The sequence below is a fragment of the Electrophorus electricus genome, chromosome 25, assembly GCF_013358815.1.
Source record: "Electrophorus electricus isolate fEleEle1 chromosome 25, fEleEle1.pri, whole genome shotgun sequence".
NCBI classification, from domain to species: Eukaryota; Metazoa; Chordata; class Actinopteri; order Gymnotiformes; family Gymnotidae; genus Electrophorus; species Electrophorus electricus.
Window position 1 is genome coordinate 3,439,525 of NC_049559.1, and position 8,194 is coordinate 3,447,718.

At 40.2% G+C, this 8,194-nt stretch overlaps 1 protein-coding gene across 1 annotated transcript; it reads right to left on the reverse strand.

Annotated features, from left to right (window-relative positions):
* Nucleotides 1-351: 351 nt before the first annotated feature.
* On the reverse strand, nucleotides 352-2,245 carry arl4cb (ADP-ribosylation factor-like 4Cb). The gene has a single exon (XM_027010030.2). It carries the CDS (start codon nucleotides 1,693-1,695, stop codon nucleotides 1,117-1,119), a length of 579 nt encoding a protein of 192 aa, XP_026865831.1. The 5' UTR covers nucleotides 1,696-2,245; the 3' UTR covers nucleotides 352-1,116.
* Nucleotides 2,246-8,194: the final 5,949 nt, after the last annotated feature.

The following is an 8,194-nucleotide window of genomic DNA, read 5'->3' on the forward strand; positions in this document are numbered from 1 at the left end:
GCACATCTCAGATCTTAGATATGCTGCCTACTATTTCTGCCTTGATTAGTAATGTAATCCCACAATGCAAAGCATTGGTCTTTAACATCTTGAAATAAACTGCCTTTATAATTTCATTTCGATATGCAGCTGACGTACTGATACATACAGGGTATCTACATGTACCTGTTTACTTAAGCTTTGCTTGCATCACAATGTAACACAATAGATCATCAAAACAACAGTAGGCCCATAGATCACACTGCACTTCTAAACCATACATTTTTTAAACTCGCCACAAATACGTCTTGCCCAAATTATTCAGGAGAGTAAAGAATGCAGATACAACTCAAATGCATTTTCTATATTTTAATTGAAAAATATTTCAAGATTCATCTTCTGAATGTGTAATACAATAATCAAGTTTTGTTTGTTTTTTGTTTTTTTGTTTTTTTTGCAATACAGTGTTGAAGTTTTCTGTTTTGGTGAGAAAAAGTGCGAAGTGGCACTAAACTAGAATTATAAAGTGGCAGCATGGCAGTCCACCGCACGCTGCTCTTGAATGCCTCCGTAAGCCTGGCCATCAACACCGAGGACATACGCGGAGTGAGACATTATGTACCTGGCACCAACTCTTATGCAGGCCTGAACTGCACCATTCACAAATCATCAGCCTTGTACATGGTTACAACTCATCAGAAAGAGTTTTTCATGAAGGCTTGAAAGCAAAGTTATTTAGTTACTTTATATTTTTTGCACACAGAAATTTGATTTGAGAAATCAAGCATTCCACGAACCAAAACTGCAGCGTTGTGATTCTTCACAGTGCTAAAGTAGAGAACTCCTTCAGTCTGACGAGGCTATTTGCAGGGTAAAGTATCAGCAGCTGAAAAGGGACCAGCCCCATTCGTGTACAAGTCTTTTTTTTTCCCGCGGTTAAACCACCTGCGTCGATACAATAACGCATCATTCTTGCATGCCACATAGCATCAGTAATTTCAACGTGACTGTAAACCAAAGCAAAGAACCATCCAAATTAATAATGTCCACAGTGCAACATTGCATTGGAATTAGCCAACCACAAAGGTCTACAAGCGCGCAGAAAGGCATAATCGGGTGGTAAAACACGTGATCATGTTATCGTTTTTTCTTTTGCTTAAGGGTTTTTCGTCGTTTCACAATCATTTCATACAATTTGTCCATGCCTTCATGAAGTCCTTCGCCAATTATGGCGCAAGCAGGCTGGATGTGATACGTCGTGGATGGCGTCAGCTCGTTTAGCGCCAGCTGTCTCTCGATGTCCGCCACGGGCAGAGATTTGGGCAGGTCTTGCTTATTTGCTATAACCAGCAGCGGCGTCCCTTGGTTCTCTGCGAATTTCGTCACCTTATGCAGCTCCGTCTTGGCCTCCTCAAGCCGATCTACATCCACAGAGTCCACGACGTATATGATGCCATCCGTGCATCTACTGTAGGATTTCCACAGGGGTCGAAGCTTCTCTTGACCCCCAACGTCCCAAAAGTGACAACTTATGCCTTTTGCTGTGCCGTTGCTTAGTTTGATCTTCTCAGTGTTGAAGCCGATCGTGGGGACGGTATTAACGAACTCGTTAAATTTGAGTCTGTAAAGAACTGTAGTTTTCCCGGCAGAGTCCAAACCAAGCATTACTATATGAAGGGATTGAAATGCGGATATGTTTGAAAAACTATTACCCATTCTGCTGTCTTTTTTTATCGAACTAGTAGAACTGATTCAGTAGTAGTACTTCAGTAGTTTGGGCGCATTCGGAGTAGCTGTAAGGTGATCATATCACAACCACGTACACACCTAAGGCAGAGGTGTTTGTTTCTCGTAGCAGTGTCCTAATTCCTCGGTATTCCGTCGTGCGATCGTTTGATCGTCGCGATAAGGCGCATCTACCCGGACACAGTGCGGCTCACATTTGCATTCTTCCCATGAGCAGGTTCATACTCCAATGCGCCAGCCGCCAGTTTTCCAGCGCGACCAGCTTCCAGCGCTCCGGCTGCGTCTCTCAGTGCCTGGATGTCGATCCGATCCAACACAAGCTTAAAAAAAAATTAAAAATCACACACGTGACCGTTCACACCGTGATGTGGTAATCAGAAGAATATAATTCGCTGAAAAGAAGCCGAGATCTATGCTCCCGTAAACCGTGGACCGAAGCTCGGGGCACTCTAGTCAAAGCACAGCCGTCTGCAGCCTCCTACCAGCTGTAGGCACAGCGGAGGAATGCTCGGTACCCGGACCGCAGAGCAGCGAAACCCCCAGTCTCCACCCACAGGGGCGTGAAAAACAAACGCTGCAAAAATCTGCGAACAGGTTGTAGTGTACTCGGAGCGAATGTCCCAGGAACAGAGCGACACCCAAAACGTTCATTAAACATCTGTGGAAAACTGATTTCCTAGTTCAAGGCAATAGCGAAACTTGTTGAACAGTTTCACGCGGCGCAAAGCTCGTTTGTTCGCCCCAAGATGCCTTGTTTTATCGAGCCTAGTTTAATCTAGGTCTGTGTTTAATAGCCTAGTAGGCCCGCATTATCTTGAAAATCTTCGTACAGCTTGGAAGCAGACAAGGCAATATCGCAAGGCTACACGTTTTCTGTAACATCTAAAATCACTGTTTAGCGTAATTTGTCCGTAGCCTATCATAAACCATTTTAAAGCTATCGAAAAACATCGTATTTTTCTTGGTCTTTAATTAGATATTTTGAGGTAACCCTAATTCTATTATAGATAATAGCAAGGGTCTAATTTACTTGTGCCTTCAGTAACAAGACACTGAATAAGCTATTAAGATTTGTTTTGAAAGGCAAGGTTTAAACTGTAGGCCTGCACCGCCTCCTGCTGTCGCCCTGAAGAGCCGTAACAAGCTAGAACGCATCCTGAGATACTGATCTGCGTGTAACGTAGGCATAAGGTTCTGTTGGCAAAATAGCCTGTACAAAATTGACTAGTCATGTTTCCTGTAAGTCGTTTTCTGCTGCTAAAGTTGTTTAAGAATTTTCTTCACGGCTTCATTAATTTGTCTGACTTTAGTAATTATGTACACTTACATGTGATTTCCATGCTCAGTGGGCCCCTTCTCGGATTGATTCTTTCAGCAACTTCTATATCTAGCTTTGTCTCTCTCTCTCTCTCTCTCTCTCTCTCTCTCTCTCTCTCTCTCTCTCTCTCTCTCTCTCTCTCTCTCTCTCTCTCTCTCTCTCTCTCAGAGTCGCATAACTGATTTCTGAGTAATAACTGTAAAAGTAGACACCAAAGGCAAAAGGCAAAGACTTGGTAACATCAACATCATTAACTCATTACACTCCTGCAACTCTCCATGACACTCATCCAAAACGGGTATACACACACAAGCACTGCTGAACAATACAGAAATCTATTAAAAATAATAATAATAATAATAATTATATATATATATATATGCATGCAAAAATAACGGTTTTCCCTTTGCTTTTCCTCTGCCTCTGGACAGCATGCTATATTTTGCGTCATGTATATTGATGTGTTTTTTGGAGCATCATGACGGAATTCTAAGGCTGGAGTTACTGAGGAGCTCCAGGATAAGTCTAGTAGAAAAGACCATCACATAAGATCTTTTTCCGTCATCATACATGCAGAACACATTAGCTGAGGGTACCGGCTTGATTTTCTCACCATACACCTACCAGTGGTGGGTTGTGAGATGGACACCCATAGCGATGATTGTCATGAGTTCTATAATGAACTTTAATAAGTTGGGATAAATTGGAACAAGTCTGTGGAAGGTTCACGAGTAGCTGAAACCTGTTGCACAAACATTTTTGCTGTTTGTCCACTAGATGGCAGAAGGTTACTGGAGCTTGTTAGACTTGACTTGCATACGGCAAATAGCATGCACAGAAGTGGAATTTAACATGGAGTTTAAAATGCAGATGTAACTGTTTCATAATAAAAATATAAATCCTGAAAATGACACGATAGGTGTATGGTTATTGTTAAGCATAACCAGTTCTGAAGTGATATGCAAATGGTCAGCTAATAATTGTAGTGATCGTGCCTTCACCGTGCTAGGGAGGAATGTTTTCACGTTACCGCCAAGCCGTACCAGTCTCTCTCTCTCTCTCTCTCTCTCTCTCTCTCTCTCTCTCTCTCTCTCTCTCTCTCTCTCTCTCTCTCTCTCTCTCTCTCTCTCTCTCTCTCTCTCTCTCTCTCTCTCTCTCTCTCTCTCTCTCTCTCTCTCACCCACAGGGGAACAAATAAGATTAATATAATATACCATAAGCCATATTATAAATGTTAAACTATATATCCTGTTAGGAGAAAGACGATTCAAAAGGTAAATGTTAATTTGCAACGGTTAGCATGATTACTGCTAACTGTTTTAATGTTTTTGAAGGTATACATATACGTTACATATATCGCCTGGAATATAGGGGAAATGCGCTGCGTCTCTCCTTTTGGACACGTGCACGCCATTTAAATTGGGGTCACTTCGGAACCATGGTTTGCATGTATGTAGTCTTAAGAATCGTAATGTTAATGGCGCCTCGATGAAATACGAAGACGTCTGTTGTGCGTGAGGATGTGGAGCGCCACACTGGAGACGTCAGGTTCCTGCACCGCTCCCCGAGACGGGTGGGGCTCGAGCCTGCACATGCTTTACAAGGAAAAACATTGCCTTGCTATTATTATTCAATCTTTTTCAGAATTCCTGTCTTCCAGGTCGTTCAAGAAGTGCGTGTGTGTGTGTGTGTGTGTGTGTGTGTGTGTGTGTGTGTGTGTGTGTGTGTGTGTGTGTGTGTGTGTGTGTGTGTGTGAGAGAGTGAGAGAGCGAGCGAGAGAGAGAGGGAGTGCGAGCGAGCATAAATGAATGGAATCTGTGATACAAACCTAAATTTGTACTGTGTGTCTACATCTTAAGGGAGATATTGCTAGTCATTTTTGATGGGAGAAGTTTGCCTTTTGCACTTGAGGTTAAGGATGCAGCATTAAGATGTACCAATCTAAACAAATCCATGTCTGTTTGGATTAGCAGTGATTTTAGTTGACAGAACATTTTGGGCAGCAGGAAAGATAAAACAGGGATGATAAGGAAGGAATTTTTGAAATGTTGCTCTGGGTATAAATCTTACCTTTAGTGCGCACTGCAACAAAAAGGATCAACAGACCAAACACAGTTCACACTTAGTATTAATCTGCATCTCAATATGTATAAACAAAAATTATCATTCCCTTTGGAACCATTAATAAACTATTTATAATACAAATGACTTAAAAAAAAATTATGCCTAATTTTTTAACAGACACCATGTTGACTGTATAATAGTTGAGATGATTTTCACCAGTGGGAAAAACAATTATAACATCATAGAGAAACACTGTTACAGCCATTGAATTAATTTATTCAAAGGAGATTAGAATAGGAGAACTAAGGTACTATGTAGGCCCTGGTCTTCTTCTCTGCAGGTTATTTAATGTCTCACTGCAGAACATTTTCTACCAAAATCAGAAAGGCTTGTGCAGTAATCAAACTCTTTTTGTGCCATGAACAGATATGCTGCAAGGCATGATGGGTAGGCATAAACCTCTACTGTAGATTAGCTGGCTGGGGGAATGGGGAAAGGAAGGACTCTAACAGTTTTACAGCCATTCTTTCCTATTTCTCAGCATGTACAATGTAGAACAGACGCCAGCGGCACAACAGGAGAGCACCTCTCTTCAAAGGGCTTCAAGAGGAGGATATTTGCTTGGAATGTGGAATTTGCATTACATGGTAACAGAACCTGGTTTGAAACAGAATAGCTGTGAGTGCTGCCATTTTGAGTGCAAGGCAGGGCACAATGTCCAAGTTATTTCATATATTTTTAAATTAATTTTTAAGATCTTAAACTCCAGGCTTATTAGTTATTCCTTTTAAGGCATATTGTTTGGTGTTTACTTTAAGTTATTCAGGAATTACACTGATACTAATAGGCTATAAAAAGTAAGTAGGTTTAAGTATTATGAATGGTCCCACAGGCAGGGTTATTACAAGAATAACTACTAGGCCTTTTTAAATATTGATATTTGATTTTCATCTGCAGCACCAGGCCTGGACATCTACTGCCCTATAGAATGTAAGTTTAGTACATCTGGATCTAATATCCAGGTGCTGATGAAGGCCTTGATTGACTGGATGAGGTGTTGGAAATGGGGTGTGACTAAGCTTTGCTGGATGGTAGATGTCCAGATTGACAAAATCCAAAAAAACAAACAAAACAAAATCACATCATACATAAATTGTTCACTTTAAGGACAAAGTGCTTTTTTTCTTTTGCCACTTGAAGTATATGCACTATTGGAGTAAACATCAGTCCTATAATAATATTTCTACTTTGATTAAGTGCTCAGATGAAGATGTGTGGTCAATGAATAATTCACTGGACATGGCCAGCTGAGGAGTGGAAGTCATACTTTAAATGTGGATCCCTTCATCTGCCTCTCTGGTTCGTGCTAAGTGATCCTAGCATTTGTGTGCTTGGGCAGTGGTGTTGGGAACAACTCTGCTACATAGCAGGACACAAAGGGCATCATAATGTGCAGTAAGGTATAGCTTTAGGTGTTCGTGCAGATAGGATATGGGGATGGGGGAATGGACCACCCCAGGTTTTGTGTACCCAAAAGAGGCTCCTCATGTAAAGCTTCTCTCTGACCCCACCTGCCTCCTCCCCACCTTTTTCCTGCTCCCCCTTTTCATCACAGACAGAGAACAATGTGGTCTTTGTTCTTTTGATGTCTGAGACTCGCTCCTGTATATCAGGTGTTATGTTGCAGCTTGGGGAAATTCTATTAATCGAGAATAAATATTCTGAATTCACCTTTAACTCAGACAGTTCACATTCATCAGAATAAAAAAGGTTCTGGATATAAACACATTTTCTTCATTATTAAGGTGTTTTTAAATCCAGAATCCAGCTGCTTGATATGTAGCTGAGGGCAAAGTTGAACAGTAATCAGATATTACTGTCCACAGTGTTAGATGTTATAACACATTTGTGCAGTGTGGCAGTATCTGGGAATATCAAAAGGAAAGAGGATGTTTGACTGCCTTAGGAAATGTCTGCTCTTAAGGAGCTGTATGCTACTAAGAAGGATCAGTCACCACAGTGAGACACTCTTACTTAAAAAAAATTTTTTTTTGAGGGGTCTTACTTCCAGTCTTCCTTCACAAAGCTGCAATCTTTTGATTCACTGGATTTCAAAAGCTTTGAAACAAGTGCACAGTGCTGCAGGTAATGAATGGACTAACATAAAACACAAAGCTGCAGGTTGACACTGTGGAAGAATTCATAATCACTTTGCACACGTCTCTTTGTACAGTTTGAATTTAAACAGGCACCACTGTAATGGTAAATTGCAGTAAGAATTTTTTTAATTCACAGTCACAAATGAAGTGAGTTCCTGTCCTCATTGTTCCCTTTAACTGCTCCAAGCTAAGCAGAGAAAATATCCACATGTTAAAATTTTTGCTTTGAATGTGACTAATTAATCTCAGTTCTGTTTTGTTCTTCTTTTTGGATTGCTTAAAGCTGTTGTGAACCTCCATGTCACCATTTCCATTTCATTAGGTTCAAGGTTAAAGTGAACGATACTAAGTCAGTAGCAGTTGCTAATAGACTTGGGCAAGCATATATTTATGGAACTTGTATAAAGAAAGATTCATAGCAGGTAGCTCAGAAAAAGTTAATGCCTCACACCAATATTATTGAAATTTATGTAGTTTTTACTGTACATTTTTTTTACATAGTTTTCACTGTAAAACATTTTTTACATAGTGATGACTTGAAAAATACTACAAAGTTATTAGTACTTTATTAATGTTTCTGTGATAAGTATGCAGTGAATTCAGAAGCCAAATGTAGACAATTTCAGTACAACATTTACCAACTAAGTAAAGGAACGTCAACAATTAAGTTACAGACACAATGCTTTGGGGAATCCTTTGGATGCCATTACAGAAAAACAGACAAATGAGCAAGCATAGTGCATTACACATAACAAATAAAGATTATTTCATATAATAATAATGGCAAATAACATTGCCATCTCAAAATGCATTTTTTTTACCAATGAGTGTTTTGTTTTTTCTTTTAATTTAACAGCATTTGTATCTCTCTCTCTCTCTCTCTCTCTCTCTCTCTCTCTCTCTCTCTCTCTCTCTCTCTCTCTCTCTC

Bases quoted from the DNA above. Each gene is read 5' to 3' on its own strand.
- arl4cb (XM_027010030.2), bottom strand. From the start codon at position 1,695: ATGGGTAATAGTTTTTCAAACATATCCGCATTTCAATCCCTTCATATA.